General features: G+C 49.6%; 1 protein-coding gene across 1 annotated transcript; it reads right to left on the bottom strand.

Annotated features, from left to right (window-relative positions):
- Positions 1-3,911: 3,911 nt before the first annotated feature.
- On the bottom strand, positions 3,912-14,135 carry TLX1 (T cell leukemia homeobox 1). Its single transcript, XM_067537162.1, has 3 exons — positions 13,658-14,135; positions 9,630-9,831; positions 3,912-4,143 (listed from the first exon to the last, which is right to left on the bottom strand). Exons 1-3 carry the CDS (start codon positions 14,133-14,135, stop codon positions 3,921-3,923), a joined length of 903 nt encoding a protein of 300 aa, XP_067393263.1. The 3' UTR covers positions 3,912-3,920.
- Between the last annotated feature and the right edge of the window lie 1,832 nt (positions 14,136-15,967).

The following is a 15,967-nucleotide window of genomic DNA, read 5'->3' as shown; positions in this document are numbered from 1 at the left end:
TTATTAGTGGACATCAGCTCCATTATGAAGTCAGTGCAGCTTCTCCGTGTATTATAAATACTAGTGGCCAAGTCCAAAGTCCACTGAAATCAGAGAGAATTTTTCCAGTGACTTCGGTTTGCTTTGGCAAAGGGTTTGCCTACAGGGGGAATAAGGTAGGGTGTGAGTTTAAAGCATTCCAGCTAGTGCAGAATAAGACTGTCTGACTAGGGAACTCTTGCACTATAAGTATTCTGGTCAATTTCCCCATATAAACAAGTCCTCGGGCCCAAATATCCATAGACTGGCCCTGATCCAGCAAAGCATGTAAACACGGGCTTAATTTTAAGCACGTGAGCCATCCCATTCCTCCGAGATGTGACGGGGCGTGATCACATCGCACATTTTCACCACAGAAAGCTACTTCCAGTGTGGTTTTGACACTCCTATTTCAAGGTGGCATGCGCTGACTATTGTTTTTCCGGGGTTGGGTTTGAGCCTCCATTTCCGAAAGCATTGTTCCATAATTCGGAGGCCCTCAGTTAGTGCTTACTCAGCGTCACGGAAGCTGGATGCACGAGTTGTCATAGTCAGATTCACCTGCACGGCCAAAAGTTCCTGCTGGAGTTGGAGGCGTCATGTCACTCATGTAAATATTTAAAAGGGTTGGTGCAAGCTGAGAGCCTCGTGGTAGCCTGTTGTTTATGGTACCAGGGTGAGTTGGGCTTATTACCAGTATACCCCCGTAGGCATCTATTACTCAGCATGGTTCGCAGCAGGCGAAGTGTTTGATAGCAAGGTATAATTTAGCATTATAGCTTGGAGTGAAACCCGACCGCACCCTCCCCTTTCATGACCATCTTGAGAAGGCAGCTGCAAAGATCAAAGCGAGAGCTCCCATGATTCAGAAACCAGCAGGCACATCTGGATCGACACCAGTGTTGCAAATATCTGCAATGGCACTGGTATATTTGGTAGCTGAATATTGCACACCGGGATGCAGCAGATGCAGCCACACGCGACTTGTTGACACCCAGCTGTATACAGGGATGCGGTGCATCACTGGAACCCTTAAGTCCACTCCACCACCATGGCTCCCTGTTCTGTCCAACATGGTTTCCCCGCCGATATGCTGAACTACCGTGACACTCCGCGAATCTAGGAAAACAAATGTCTTCCTATCCACCAAGACCTTCACAAGGCCCCCCACCCCCTCCAACACCTTAACTCCTGCAAGCCTTTCTGGGAATATTTGCCTAGCCGCATACAATCAGGCCCTTCTCTGTCCCTTTTCCAGTTCTGATATTTCTTTTTTGATATGGGGCAACCAGAGCTGCTCACAAGATTCAAGATGTGGGCATACCATGGATTTATAAAGAGGCAATACGATATTTTCTGTCTTATTATCTATCCCTTTCCTAATGATTCCAAACATTCTGGTAGCTTTTTTGACTGCCGTGACACATTGAGTGGATGTTTTCAGAGAACTATCCACAATGACTCCAAGATCTCTTTCTTGACCCCATTTTTAGACCCCATCATTTTATATGTATAGTTGGGATGATGTTTTCCAATGTGCATTACTCTGCATTTATCAGGATTTAATTTCATCTGCCATTTTGTTGCCCAGTAACCCAGTTTTGTAAGATCCCTTTGTAACACTTTGCAGTCTGCTTTGGGCTTAATTATCTTGAGTAGTTTTGTATCTTCTGCAAATTTTGCCACATCAGTGTTTACCCCTTTTTCCAGATCATTTATGAATATGTTGAACAGTGCTGGTCCCAGTGCAGATTCCTGAGGGACCACACTATTTACCTCTCTCCATTCTAAAAACTGACCATTTATTCCTACTCTTTGTTTCCTATCTTTTAACCAGTTACTGATCCAGGAGAGGACCTTCCCTCTTATCCCATGACTGCTTACTTTGCTTAAGAGCCTTTGGTGTAAGTACACTGTATCCACTGGATCACCCTTGTCCACATGCTCGTTGACCCCCACTCAAGAAATTCTAGTAGATTGGTGAGGCACGATTTCCCTTTACAAAAACCATGGTGACCCTTCCCCAACAAACTGTGTTCCTCTTCGCATCTACCATGGTTAGTTGGGATTTGGTTCAGAGTTGACGGACATTTAAGCACAAATGGAAAATCAAGGACTCCCCTGCGTGCGAGTGTGGCTCCCCACAACAGATCATCAAACATATCACCACTTATTGCCCAATTTATAAATATGAAGGAGGCATCACTGCAATATATTCTGCCATTCCTGATGTAGCCATGTGGCTCGATCAACTTCAGGTGAAATTGTAGTCGCTGCACAACATCAGCCATACGAAAAAAGAAGAATCGCATTCCTATTCAGCAAAATCCTTAGCGTCTGCTTACTTTAAGAACTTCATTAGGACTGCTTATGTGCGTAAAGTAAGTAGCTGCTCGGTGCTTTGCTGGTTGATACCCAAAAGAGTTTGCAGGATCTGGGGTAAAATGAATTACATACTCCTCTAAGTGCTGGAACCAAGAAGATACCACACAAATAGAAGAGGAATGTTACTTCCATTTATACCTCAACCTTCATTTTGAAGGCGATTGCCATGTGACTTCTGGTGTAATAGTCCCCTCCTGGAAACCAGTACAAAAACAAGAGTAAAGCGTTAGGTGATTTATCCAGTGTCCTGGATTTTTTTTTTATTCTTTTGTATCCACATAAATTACACAAGCACTTTATAAAATGAATACACATAAAACACCTTAGAAGTGCATAACTTAAAACAAACAAACGAACGAATGCCTTTAAAAATCTCACTGAAAATAGGTTTTTTTGACTGATTGTTTGTACCAGCTGCTTAAATTGGCAGTGCGATTTTAGATTATAAGTAACTGAAAATATATATTGTGTATATATATCTATATATATATATTCCTGGAGTTTGCTATAAGAAGTGCTTGACTTAATCATATCTCCTTCCCTCAACAGAATTAAAGAAATGAGTTAACCAGTCGAAAGTGAAAGATTTTCCCCAACGTAAGTTGACTTCTAGAGCAAAAAAAGTAAAAGAAAATATGGAACAACATTTGTAAATAATACCAAAATAATCCACTGAATGAAACTGCATTGTCTCTGCAAAATGCCACAGATGTCTCAAGAGTTATTAAAATAGAAGTTAATCAATGCAGTGTCTGTGGTATCCAGGAAAACAGTTTGGAATCTTCATACAACTGTTTGCAACATGGTGTTTACTGTCTTCAAAGGTCTATCCGTTTCCTCTTATTCCCCCGCTGGAAAAAGATCATAATTAAAAGGGGGACGAGACATTCCAAAGTGAAATCCAAAGAATTCACTTCTGGTGCAAAGCGGAAATCACCAAGCAAAAGAGTAAAACTGGGTTGTTTTGTCCATTTGTTGATTCCAGTCTGAACACCAGCGACCCAGGGGGAGATAAGGGGCTTGTTAAAGAAATGTCAAAGCTCCATTCCGAGGAAGGGAAGTTATTTTGTTTTAAATGACCTGTCTAAAAATATATACCAACAAACCAAAGGCCTGCACTGGCTGTGGGCAGAACCAAGGGAAGGTTTTTTTCCATGGGTTCTGAAAAGACGACATGTTTTTATTTTCTTGGAATAATTAAAGGAGGTCCTCATTGCTCATTGTCCGGTATTGGAGGCTTTCATAATGAAAAAAAGGGAAATGCCGCTTTTCTCTGCGTAATCCCACAGGTCACTGGAAGCTTCTCTTCTCCACACCCTCCCCTTCCCCCTTTCTTCCCACCAAAAGGATGTTTGCCGACTCAGCACACTGGAAGTGTGGGACTCTTGGGTGACAGTATGTGTGGTTCGTTTCCTGTTCGGAAGAAGTTTGCTCCGCACTGTGGTTGACCTTGAGGGAGCTGGGCGGCTCTTAACGCAGCGTGCCCGCCTCGCTGTGTCCTGGGCGGCGCCTGGGCTTTATTCGCAAGCAGAGGCAACGGAAGTGACGCTGGTGATCTTGGAGGCGTCATCGGACCAGGGCTGGAGGTTCTGGAGGGCGAAGAGGGAAGAGTTGTGGACGCAGATGGGGTCTGCCTGGAGGGGCTGGTTGATGCTTTTCTGGAAGGCTTCCTGCTGGAGCTGCATGAGGATACGGTTGGCTTGCTGTCTCTCTGCCTCCCTCTCCTCTGCGGTTTGTCGCCTGGGAGAAAATAAGAATTATTAATGATTTGTATCATGGTAAAGCTTTGCCCTCCAGGCCGCAACCAAGAAAAAGGCCCCAGTGTGCTGGACGCCTATAGACACACCGTCAGAGACTTGTTGACGGAGCTGTTGTTAAAGGCCACAGGGAACAAAAGGCAGATCTCTGGAGTCTGAGTCCAGGGCCTTAGCCACTGAACTACACTGGCTTTTCATTACCCTCTTCAAGAGAACGGAAAGTACCAAGCAAAATTCAAAGCTTCCTCCATGGCCATGGGTGCAGGATGTGTTCTGATCAAGGCTTAGGAAGATATGAACTGTCCATGCAGAGCAGTCAGAGGTGGAAGAGAGCTAATTAAGTCAAAGCTACCCCCTCCCCAGGATTGTTCCCTGTGGTCTAGGACGTTGCCCGGTCTACTGCAAACGGCTGTAGTCCGGGACCATGGGAACTGATTCCCGAGTGGTCCCAAGGAAAGGAAGACTTCATCCGTCCACCCAATGTGCTGAACTCAGTTGGCAATGGCTTGGAGGGAAGAGATCAATTCCTTTGGCTTCAGGGGAGATCCCTTTTCAGCCCGGCACGCCCCCCAGCACACAGACAGCTCCTTTCTTTGGTGCCCAGTTAGGCCATTTGAATTAACGTTGGCCAAAACCCAAGCTCCTTTCTCAGGCACCACCCCATTAGCTTCAGCAGGTGAGGGTCTCAGGATACAGCCATGTGGAAAGTTCTGTTCCATCCCTCCAGTTGTATCCACTGTAGATAGCAGAACACCGGGGTTGATCGTACCTCTCCTGGACACCACATCCCACGGCCCATAGGATACCGGGGATCTCAGGTTACAGTGTCTGTGGACGGGCTCAACTCATTGTCCTGCCAGTTACTTTTCGCTATGCTGCCAGGTTGGCCAGCCTTAGAAAGGCAAGCAGGACAGCTGGAAGCGCGCTGAGTCAAATGGAAACCAGGACTAGTTCCCACCCCCCTTGTGCAGACTGGCTCCATGGCACTGTCTTCCCACTTTGGAGTATCCAGGGTGGAAAGCACTATCTATCAATGACTCAAAGGCTCTGGGAACACATGCAACACCAAGCTCAAGTTTTCCTGGCATATTAGGACTTTGTGTCTTCCATAGGAGGGACAGAATGGCTCACTTTTGGGGTATGAAGAGCAGAGGCATTTCCTCTGCCTATCAACCCTGTGTCAAAAATCGGCCAACAAAAAATCCTTCCCTCTGCTACTTTCTCTGCTTCTCTGCTCTGAATGACGGGATTTATGAAGCGATCTGTCATTTTCCTGGCTCTGTACTGGCCCCTCACACTTCGTAACGCATTGTTTGAAAATCAATTTATAATGAAACTGCTGTTTGTGTGGGTTTTATTTTGCTACTGATCCGCTGAAAGGTTTCAGTTCATAACCCATTAGAGTTGGGGGGGAGTTGCTGGGTTATTGTGGGAACCTGGAATCTTGCCGGCTGTAGAAAGTTCAGGGACACCTGGTAGATTCCCAGAGCAAAGACAGTGGAATGTTATTGACCAGGGTCGCGGCATGTCTATTTCACATCTACAAGCAGCATGAAATACACATTTTTATCTGAACGCCTCTCTTTCTTCCACGGCCCATACTGCTTAATTTATCTGGCATTATTTATTATTTAGCTGAGTCAATGTGCTATTTCATTCGGCAAACGCAGGTCTGAGGCACGGTTTTTATTAAAGACACCGTGTAAAAGAAGGGTGGGTGGGCCCCTAATTTCTTGACAACTGTCAGGGATAGATTCGGGGAATCCGAGACAGCCCCGGAACCTTCTTCTCCGACTTAAAAAGAAATAAACGCGTGACATATTCAAACGGGACACAAATCAACGTATGCACCCAATTATTTTCTGACTAAGAGGCCGGGAAAGAATTGCATAAATAATGGAGGAGTTTTCCTTCCACAGCGAATTTACTCTTGATGCATATTTAATACTGTTTTGACATCACAGAGAAATGTAACGCAGCCTCCTTTATAATTAGTGGTAACAGATTATTAATTTCAAACGGGGACATTATTCTCAGTTAACACAGTTCGTAGCAAAAAAAAACCCCCAAAAACAACCATTTTTCAAACAAAGAGAGAATAAACACCGCGCGGTGTAAAAAATAACCCAGGATCCAGGCAATGGGCTTAAATATTGCCGCGCATTAGCTATAATTATTTAAAACAGCCCCTTCCTTAATTGCAAATATGGAAATTGTGGAAGGCTTCGCCCAGCGCTAACATGGAGTGTCTGGGCCCTATCCTGCTCGCACTGAAATCAAGGGGAGTTTTCCAGTGACTGCAGGATCTGCGCCTAAAGTCTATGGAGCGAGGAGCGATCATATGACTGGGGTTTTCACCCATCTAAGGATCGGACCAGTGTATGGCCCCGATCCGATTCCCCTTATGCTCACCGAGAGCGTGTCCCGTGGGTTTCAATGGATCGGGGCGGAAAGTGACCCAACAGGACTCCGTGGACGTTGTTCGTTCCCTGCTATTCGAGAAATCGCACAATTCCCCCCATTTGTAGACGTCCTTCCTCCGACAGATCATCTATACCTTTCCCGCGACGGATCCCGCCGCACGCGGCCAGACTTACAAAACTAAAGGTTTGGGGCTTGGTTTCCCAAGTCTGTCTTTTCGTTTACTTCGCATTTCGTTTCACGGTCCCCAGCCGGAGGTTGTGGGGTCAGAATTACGCGTGGTGAGAAAGGCCACTGCATTTTGTAATTGCATATACTGCAACAACTGTCCGTGTAAAACTTCTGCAGTTGTTCGCTTTCCGATTCCCACCCCTGCGACACACACAGCTTCCCGTTTCAGAAGCCGGGGGCACGAGATGTAACGCTGGGGGGCGATGAAATGAGGGCGCTGACTAAATAATGCCCCTCGTTTTACTTTACTGATTGCTTCTTTCAGAGGACCAGAGACTGCGGGTCTATATTTAACCTTTATATATATCTATATCTTCGACTTCGTTTCTGTTTTCTTTCTGTGGGGCCCGCAAGAATGACTCCACACCAGTTCTGCAGTGAATACACCGGTCTCCAACCGCATGTTTGTGTACGAGAGATCGAAAGCAATTTCATTAGCTACCAAACACGATTTCAGTCCTAACTCCTGGAGCCGACAACGCACCACAATCTAATTCCGGGCCGGCTAATTCGGATCGGAACGTAGGAAGAGTTATTTCGTACTCGAAGATCGTTCATTGAACCTCATGTATTTCTTGAAACATCATTCTTCCAATTCCTTTTGGCACGTGCACTAAGTGCTACAAACGCTGCTGTGTACAACTCTGTGTGTAAATATTATAGCTCATCTCCTATATTGTCTATTTCTATCCGAGAATCCACATCCAGCTGTGGCTTCCCCCCATTAATGCCAGTAAAAATCGTACTTAGCGCAATGAAGGGAAAATGGAGGTTTACTGTTCTTGAAGGATTTTCACAAGATCAACCTAATCTGAATAAGGACGGATCTATTGTGGATTGTAAATAGTTTTGTACAATGTTTACAGGATTATTTTTAAAAAATAGTAGAGAATATATTTTGTTTTGCTGAAGACTTGAGAAAATTCCCCCAGTATTTTAAAAATCAAATCAACAATAACTCAGAACCCACCTCAGCGATTTCAAATGACATATATTATATATCGAAACTTGATTGTGACACCCTTCCTTGGCTGTTACTGGACGTCAGAGAGTGAGCAAAGAAAACCAGACCGGGTTCTTTTCTTACATTTCCTTTGTGTAACTACAGAACCCCAGTGGTATTTTTCCAAAGCTAAAATCCCTTGCTTTTAGCATACCCGCTCACTTCAAAGACTTCCAGATCCACTTCAGTTCATTTCCCCTGCACTTTCAGGACGGCTGGGGCTTTTAACACAAATATGAAATCATATTGCTGTCTTTTTAGGCCACGGTATTTAAATCCAAAATCCCTTATTACTAATCTTAATGTTCTGCTTGCTGGTGTGAAAATGAATCGCTCAATTCATACCGTCCTGACACATGGGGATAGTTCATGGCAACATTCACTCCCTGAGATGCTTTGGAAAGAGCCTGAAACAAGTCTATTCTCTCGCCACATGTCCCAGGAAAATAGTTTTCTTCTTACGCCCCGTTACCGGAGCCTCGTTTATTGGTACGGCTCGCCACTTCTAATGGCAGATGCCCGTAGGAGCACACACGCCTTTTGATCAATACAAAAAAAAGTCTTAACAGGAAAAAACCCAGCCCCAAACGCCACGGCGTGCTAGATTTCGTACATTTCCTTCTAGTCAAAAATACTTACGGCTCCCCCAAAATACACCCCAAAGATGCCTTTTCAGAGTAAAAATTGGCCATTCCTAGATTCCCTCCCCATTGCGTCTCTTCATTTTTTTTTTAACGAGACACACTTCCATTCGGATTGCGCCCCTCCAGAAAGGGTTTGACATTTTGATGGACCCGTCCTGTTCTCCGTGTACAACTGCGAGGCCCGTTTGAAGACAAAGACCCTTGGAAGATGCTGTTACGCCCCTGAGCAGAGAGCTTCAGAGGTCCAAGGGGAAGCTGTAGCTGATACAAGCGGCCCTGGCTCTCCGTTTGTGGCGATTTACATCAGCTGGGATGCGGCAGGAGCAGAGAGGGAGCATCAGAAACCCACTCCTGGAAAGTTGCATTGATGGTTGCCCGGCCATAAATGTGCGTACATTGGTGGGGGTGAAGGGGGAGTATTCTTCGCCCCAGACAGACGGACAGCGCCCTGGTGTGTGGGGACACCCGCCTCCTGCCTTTAAGACCATGTGTGCTTTGGAAAGCGATACACGAGGAGGATGTCACCGAGAGAGAGAGAGTGACCTAGGGGCTGGAGCACGTTTCTGCACCGACGCACGGGCACTGACCGAGGACGCTGGCCCGTGGCCCCGCGTGTCCATCTCCCACGACCCGCCCCGTCTTTGCGGAACACGGGTGCGTCCCCTGCGCAAAGCAACCACACGAGGGGGGGGCGGGCAATTAACCATTTCGCTGCCGCACGACCCAGCCGCCTCTGATCATTGTAAGCTTACAGCCGGCCTCCAGCCGGAGACAGCTCCGATCACGAGCCAATTTCACGGCAGCGGCGTGTGACAAGAGACACCCCCTTCCCCCCCGCACCCCGTGCCCGGGGACGAGCCCCTGTCACCTACACACGCCCGCGTGGAGCCACACACAGCCAACAGCCACGAGCTTTGCCTGCCCAGCACGCAGCAGACTATGAAAGCACAACACCACAACGAACGCGAGACACACACACACACACCAGACAAAGCACGGAGACACAGGGTGCAGGAAGCACACCTCAGGCAATATGCAAAAGACAACAGAGACAATCACACCCGAGACCAAATCCACACACACACACACACACACACACACACATCAGAGAGAGCACGGGCACCCTCACACCCGCCCCATCGGCCCAGGGGAGCGGGATCTGCGTCTCACCTCCACTTCGTCCTCCTGTTCTGAAACCAGGTTTTGACCTGGGCATCTGTCATCTTGAGCGCCTTGGCCAGGGCTGCCCGCTCCGCGGAGGCCAGGTACTTCTGCCGGTGGAATCGCTTCTCCAGCTCGCAGATCTGCAGCCGGGTGAAGGACGTCCGCGGCTTTTTTTTCTTGGGCGGTGTCCGGTTCTGGTAGGGGTGACCTATACGGCGTGTTACAGTGAAGGGTGAGAGGGCCACTGGGTTGGGAGACAGGACAGACGGGGGGTGGGGGGCAAAGAAGCAAGCGGCAAAATATCAGGAGGGGTCCACCAGCCGGAGCAGAGAGAGACCGCGAGAATGTGGGGCTAGATCCCGGCCTGGGGGTGGGGGGCAGGGAGCAGGGGGGTGAGTACCAGAGCTCATGCTGCCTGGGGGAGCTATATCTGCTGCCAGCATGGTGCAAAGCCCCCCTCCCCGCCGCACGCACCCCCTCAGCCCCCCAGACCTCCGGTCCTCACTTTCCCCAGAAACCAACACCCTCTCCCAGCCAGGGCCTTCTCAAGCACAAACACAGAGCGGGGCGGGGGGGGGGGGGCGCACTGGAAACCATCCCTCCCCCCCAAAACCCTACCGAGCCAAACTCTTCCTCTGCGCACCCAGGCCTCCTTCTGGGGGAAGGGGGCGAGCGAGACAGACCCACGGAGGGACGGATGTTAGTCACTTTGGGGAAGGCTTTGTTGGGGGGGGGGGTGCCTGGTGCTGCTACAAGGACAGACTCATCTCAGCCATTGTCTTACCAGGGGCTGGAGCAGCCCCCGGATCTGCTAAATATTGAGACGGGGGGGGGGGGATTATTTTAATCCTTATTTATTTTACCCCTACCAGACCTCCTGGTTAGGGGCAGCAACTCCTGCCCACCTCAGACTGCTCACATCACCACCCCCTTGATGAACCCAGGGCTGCCCCGTTCCAGAGTCCGGGGGGGTAGGGGGGGATTAGCACCGATCAATTTCCCGCAGCACCCAGGGGTGACCAGCCGCGGGGCCCGGGCGGCAATATTTGCCTTCCCTCGGACGGGGAAGTCTGTCATTCCTCGCAGAGAACTTTAACTCCTCTGGTCCAGACGCCCACCGGGCCGCGCTGGGAAAGGAGGCGTCAAAACGCAGCTCGGTTCGTTTCGTTTCAGGACGAGAACCGCCGCCCCGAGAAAGTCCCTGGCTCGCTCTTCGTCTGACCGATCTGATGAGTGGTGTTAGCAAGACAGACACGGCCTATTCGATTAGGAAAGAGGGTCCGGGGGGGGGGGGGGAAGGGGGACGAGGAGGGAGATAATTCGCTCCGATATTGACATATTTCCCCAATTCCGAGCGTTTAGTCCCTGGTAAATCCGATCGGTCAAAACCCCGTAATATTTGTGTTTGTCTGGGGTTAGTTTGTTTTAAAAAAATCCTTTTGGTCACGCGGTTAGATCCAATTAATAAAGTCCCTGCAATAACTCATCATATATGTTCCTCGAATTAGGAATTTCCTAATCCTCAGAATTATCTTTAAACCGGATTATCCTACCACCTCCTGCCGTAAAGTTCGGTTTACCATCTGACCAGTTTCCCTTTCCCCTTTCTTACTATATTCCGTGGCGGAAATCGCTGTTCTGGATCGAAATAATTTCCATGGAAGGTTCAAATGCAGAAAGGGCTCCTCGGAATTAGCCTGGCTGTTCATTAAATTACGTCTGTTTGTATTTAGTTGTGGAATAACACCCCAGGTCTGATGCCCTGAAGCGAGGTATAATTATTCATTCAGAGAAGATAGAAAAACACTATTATTTAGAGCGATTTAGAGTGTTTTCTGTCTATATACATCTTCATCTAGGTATCTGCAGGACATCTTATCCCTCTGTCTGTCTATTAGTATTAAACTGCCATTCGGACAGTCCCTTTTTGAGACAATGCAGAAAAAATGTACACCCTTCTCCCAGCTCCTGTACTCTGACATAAATATAATCAGGCTGGGAGGCAATGGAAAAATAATAGGCCTCGAAATCTTTTAGGGCAGCTATTATGTCCTGAAGTTAAAGGGTGCTTCTCTCCATAGCACAGATGAAACTCAGATGAGAGGGGGACATTTGCTGGAAACTTAGGGCAAAATGGCCTTTTGTGATAGTTGCCAGATTAGGATCTAGCATGCATTTAAAATATCCCAGCCCATTACAACTCCCAGATCTGTGGTATGTTTGCAGCAATAACCAAATATCTAGAGGCCAGAATACATGGCCAAGAGTTATTCCAGTGAACAAGGTACAGTAGATCAGAGACGGGCTGATCTCTGTATTTCTCCCCTATTTCTAACAGTCATAAATTGACATTCTTTATACTCCTGGAATTAATAATCAGCAGTAATAACAACTACTACTAATATATAATTTGATCTCTGGGCAGCTCTGTTTGCACAGTGCTTATAGAATTAAATATTCTGCGCCTCCTGCAGTTATAATGTGTAATATTATGGGCCTCCCTCGCCAGTGCCCGCTCAGGAAAAAGTTCCGCTTGTGGCGAGGAGAGTTTTAGTAATACTAAGAAAAGTAAAATATTCTGCAATTCTAAAGACGCCTTTCAGTCCAGGATCTCCAAGCGCTCTCTAATCAGGGATTCAATTAAGCCTTCTACCGCCTGAGAGGTAGAGAAAGGCTTCATTATTTTGCCCTTTAAAATTATATTAGTAAATTGATATCATAGCAAAATTAGATTTAAAAATGGAAAAAATAATCCCTCCTATCGGTCAGACTGGAAAGTATAAATTAACCAGGAGCTGTTTTAAACGGGGATTGATCCCCCTCCCTCCCCTTTTACAATTTCTCTGCCTTTTCAATCCACTCCTTTTGGTGTTCGCTTTGTCTCCCAGTTCACATATAAACCACAATCCGGCCGCTTCGGGTCTGGAGGGCGCCGGGGGCTGGTCAAGAACTAAATCCAGAACTGGAGGGAAAAGAGCACCGCGGAAATCCTGGAGGCTGTTGCCCGGTCCCTTCTGTGGAAGCCGCATCTGCATGGTCTGGGCATGGTTTGTATAACAAACCAGGCTCGCTCGAGAGCTGAAAAACCCGGTTTTGTCGGGTATGTGGACCCGAAACCCAGGACACAAACTTGTTACAAACCACAGAGCCACGCAATCCTTTCCGAGCCTGGAAAGAATGGCAGTGGACTAACCCTCGGGGGTCCCTCCGCTGCGTCTTGAGAGCCGACGGGAGACTTTCTCTCCTCCCGCAGTAACGCGCCTACGTGACCCCGAGTTTTCAAACACATCCTGGCCTGGCCGCCTCCTGCCCTGAGAAGCTCGGGATAAAAAATAACCAGCCCTGGTCTGGAAACAACCCAAACCAAACCAAACCAAACCAAACCAAACCAAACCACGAACGCCTGAATCTGAAAAACTTTTGCAACTCTTTCCGGGGTGAGCTGAAATGAATTGAATTGGGCCTCCGTTACTGATTGTCTGGTTAGTTAGTTATTGTCATCGGACCCTTAGTAAAACAGATATGTATACCGATGGCTGGTTTATTTACACAGCCTGTTATCCCTGGGGACAGTTTTGCCCCCAATTTAAGCCACATGGCAAAGGGGCGCTTTATTGATCATCTCAGCCCATCTTCCCCCCCCCCCCCGGTTAATAAATAGGCCGGCTCAGTATCACTAATGGCGGGTGATGCATCTTTTGATATCCCTATTTCTTCCCTCATCGCTCCTCTTTATTCTGCCGCTCAGTGGCCGGCGGGCCGGCCTGGGAATCATTCCAATCGATCGATCGATCGATCTCGACCCCCCCCCCCCGCCCCCGCTCCCCAGGCGGGCAATGCGCTGGATTCGAATCGGCTGCAAAGCCAGGGCGTGACCCTGGTGCCACCCCGCCTCTGTCCTCGTGCAGGGGAGCAAAGGGCGCCGCTCGCCCAGGCCAGGTGTGTCACGGAAAGCGGAGTCGCTCCGGGCGTGGCGGGCTGCCCGGAGCAAAGGCGAAGGGGAAGCGGGGCGCCGGAGGCAGGCAGGCACTCACCTGTGAACCGGTCCTTGGTGTACCTCCTGTTGCTCTCCATCCAGGGGAAAGTGAGCCCCGTGAGGTTGTTCATACTGTTCCCCGCGGGCCCGGGGCCCACGCCGCTGGAGAGGGGCTGGTGCATCCCCCCGGACAGGGGTCTGTGGGCCGGCACCCGGATGACGCCGGCCGCCGCGTTGAGGGGGTTGCCGCTCATGCCCACCCCGGCGTGGACGTTGTAGGAGCCCGGCAGGGAGCCCAGGCTGCAGGCACCCGGGTAAGCCCCGGCCGAGCTGCCGCCGCCGGCGCCGTAGTTGCCCGTCATGGTGTTGTAAGCGCTGCTGACGACGCAGCCCAAGCCGTAGTCGGAGGAGTCCTGGAGCCGGGCGCCGGAGATCATGCAGCTGCCTTGGTCCGGGTTGTTGAGGATCTGGTCGATGCCGAAGCTGATGGGCTCGGCGTGGCTCTGGTGCAGGTGGTGGGCGCCGAGGTGATCCATCCCGCGGCTCCTAATTCCCCCCTACAAACAAAAATTTAAAAAGTGGGGTGTCCCCCCCCCTCCCCGCCCTTCTCCAGTCCGCCGCCGGAGCAGGGAGGAGATTTCAACCGCGCGGGGCTGCGCCGGTCTGGCTTCGCTTCTTCCCCGAGCCTCGAAGGAGGCTGGAAGGTGGGGCAGGCAGGGCTGGCAGAGGCAAGAGCCGAGATCCGGGAGAGCGCGTGTGTGCGCGCCTCTGGATGGACTCCGGCTCGCCGGCGAGGGCATCAATCATGTTACCCAAAGGCCTGCTGCTACTTCTAGGCCCTGGATCTCCATTGGCTGGGGCCTGCGAGCCGCGGACTGAATGGCAGGCAGGGCAGAGGGAGAGAAGAAAAGCAGAGGAGTTGCTTTCAGGAGCCCCAAACCCCCCGGATCCTTATAAAGTCAGGTCACCCCGACTAGAGCGTAAAGGCGGCGCGGCGAGCCACTGCCCTGCATTTATTCGGGTAATTGACTGATCTCGCGTTTCCTCTGCTCAGCCACAGCCCGCCCCTCTGCCCCCCCCCCCGGCCCCCCTTCGGTCTATTTCTCTTTCCTGCCATCCAGCCGCGGGAGCGTGTAACAGACACGCGTGCATTTCCGCCACGACGCGGAAAAAAAAAAAGCAGCTGCAGGTATTTTGCTGCCATTGTGTAAAAGCACCGCGTGTCCAGACAAAGAAGGTAAAAGCTTAAACGGCGCAGGAGTTGCGGGGGGAGGGAAGGAGGGAGGGGAGGCCTTTCCTTTCTCCAAAGTCTGAGGGGTGGAGGAGACAGAAATATTGGGAAATTAGCGATCTCAGTCCTGGATCGCTTGTCTCTGTGTAATCCCCTTTCTAAGGTTTTGTTCTGTGTCTGGGTCTCTACAAACAAATCGGACAGATAGATCTCCTGTGAACACCCTCTGGTGTTGCATTGTGCATTGAGATTTCGGCAAACAACACATGGACATCTAAATGCACGATACCGGATTAGAGGCGTTACAAAGGAGATAGAAAGATAGAAAGAGAGAAAACGTGTTTGTAGAAATCGAAATACACAATACCAACGTTAGACGGGATTTCAGAGGGGATAGAAATGGTTGTGTGTAGAAATCGAAACACACCATTTGATATTAGGTGTAAAATATTTCTCTGGTGCGTCCACGCTTTGCTTTAGGAGTGGCTCGCCTTTCCCTGCGGTCACTAAGTTACCAAGCAAGTGATTTCCACGCTAAAAATGACCCCAGGGCAGGCGGCCGGGCACTGTGGGGCGAGGAGTAACAGAAAGGCTTCGGCAGAAGGAATAAAGGAAGATGGACCCACAAAAAGTGCAGCCGGGCTGTGAGTAATTCAGTCGTATTTGCCAAGCACTGGGAATAACCACATAAAAACGATGGGCCCCAGCCGAGCCCCTCTGGACTCGTGCGGGCTCCGGGGGATCGCTTGAATGCAAGTAAAGACACGGGGAGATGGGAGAGGTCGTGCTAACGGCCCACTTTTGCAATTAGCAGCACGTGTCAAGCAGTTAAAAACCCCGGTTTCGGGGTGCGGAGCTCTTCTCCTGCTAAAGTCAGCACTCCAGAGGCAGAAACTAGTCAATTCCCTGGGCGTTTTGAAGACAATTCAGGAGGCTGGTCCCTACCTGCTAAACGTCCAGCCCGAGAGACACACTCACGAATCACCCACTTTGCTGGGCGCAAGGAAAGCCCCCCCCCCCCGGCAGCCCGCTGGGTCTGCTGCATTCAGAACAAACGTGCCCTTTGCCTTCTCCACCGGCGCCGGCTTATGGACCGCGCTCTCGGGGAGGGCTGTAACTGAAATGGAAAGGGACGTG

Source organism: Emydura macquarii, unplaced genomic scaffold (genome assembly GCF_026122565.2).
Source record: "Emydura macquarii macquarii isolate MOO-44397 ecotype Brisbane River unplaced genomic scaffold, CSIRO-AGI_Emac_v2 contig_3692, whole genome shotgun sequence".
Classification (NCBI taxonomy): domain Eukaryota; kingdom Metazoa; phylum Chordata; order Testudines; family Chelidae; genus Emydura; species Emydura macquarii.
Note: the sequence above shows the minus strand (reverse complement) of the source record. Positions and strands in the feature narration are given on the sequence as shown.

Excerpts from the sequence above, each read along its gene's own strand:
- TLX1 (XM_067537162.1), bottom strand. The coding sequence starts at position 14,135 with ATGGATCACCTCGGCGCCCACCACCTGCACCAGAGCCACGCCGAGCCC. Across the intron at positions 9,832-13,657 it reads CACCAAGGACCGGTTCACAG|GTCACCCCTACCAGAACCGG; the intron begins GTGAGTGCCTGC and ends CACGCCGTATAG. Across the intron at positions 4,144-9,629 it reads AACAGGAGGACGAAGTGGAG|GCGACAAACCGCAGAGGAGA; the intron begins GTGAGACGCAGA and ends ATTTTCTCCCAG.